This window comes from Sphaeroforma arctica, assembly GCF_001186125.1.
Source record: "Sphaeroforma arctica JP610 unplaced genomic scaffold supercont1.1283, whole genome shotgun sequence".
In the NCBI taxonomy this organism is placed as follows: Eukaryota; class Ichthyosporea; order Ichthyophonida; genus Sphaeroforma; species Sphaeroforma arctica.
The window spans coordinates 17,078-17,846 of record NW_014039275.1 but is presented as its reverse complement, the minus strand read 5'-3'; the positions used below and the strand labels follow the sequence as shown (position 1 = coordinate 17,846).

Sequence of the window (769 nt, the reverse complement as noted above, 5' to 3'; positions counted from 1 at the left end):
TATATATTTACTTCACGGAGCGTCAACAGAAAGAATACTTAGGTGCGTACGCGTACTGGTCCATTTGCCTATGTAGGTTGCATGACCATCTAGTGGAACAAAATACAGCTCAACATAGCTTGCATCAGTGCGTAACGTAGAAGATGGCTATTTATTGCAGTGTTCGTTCGCCGGTGGCAACGCTACGGCGCAGTGCCACTTCTGTGTCAGACTCAGCGTACAAGCTCACGGCGCTGTCATCAACATTATGGAGACGATCGTACAGCACAAATCTGAATCGATTGGTAACAAACAACAGTAGGTATGAAGTTTCGGGTGTGTGAGAGTGGCTCTCGGATAAGTTAGTCAGTAAGGGGAAAATATTGTTTTGATGTCCACTTGATGAATGTGCAAGGTATCTTACCAGGTGCTGCAGTAGAGAGGATAGACATGAGAGTGGATCGACAGATAGGCATGGTTTTGTATAAATTATGTGTATTCATTGTAAAGTCAATGTGTTTGTAAATTGCGCAGCAGTGCGAAGATCGAGAATACTGAACTCGCCATCGCCACCTTTGAAATTTAAATGTACGTACGGTATGCACATTACATATAGCTACATTATTGATATGCTATGCGTGCGCTTATGATGGCGTGCAAGCAGACCCAGTAAAAAATATGCACTATAATGTTTGCATACTGGTCAGTTTAAAACCGTTTTTTGATGGAGTGCAACGAGACTTAGTAAATGAATTCACCTTAGTTTCTGCATACTGCACAACTTTATGTA

At 42.0% G+C, this 769-nt stretch overlaps 1 protein-coding gene across 1 annotated transcript in view; it reads left to right on the top strand.

The window, feature by feature from the left end:
• Position 1: 1 nt before the first annotated feature.
• SARC_10525 (hypothetical protein) overlaps positions 2-769 on the top strand; it is a 7,539-nt gene continuing 6,771 nt past the window's right edge. Inside the window, exon 1 of the mRNA XM_014295432.1 lies at positions 2-301. Coding sequence (XP_014150907.1) covers positions 144-301 — 158 coding nt within the window. The 5' untranslated portion in view covers positions 2-143. The remainder of the gene's footprint in view (positions 302-769) is intronic.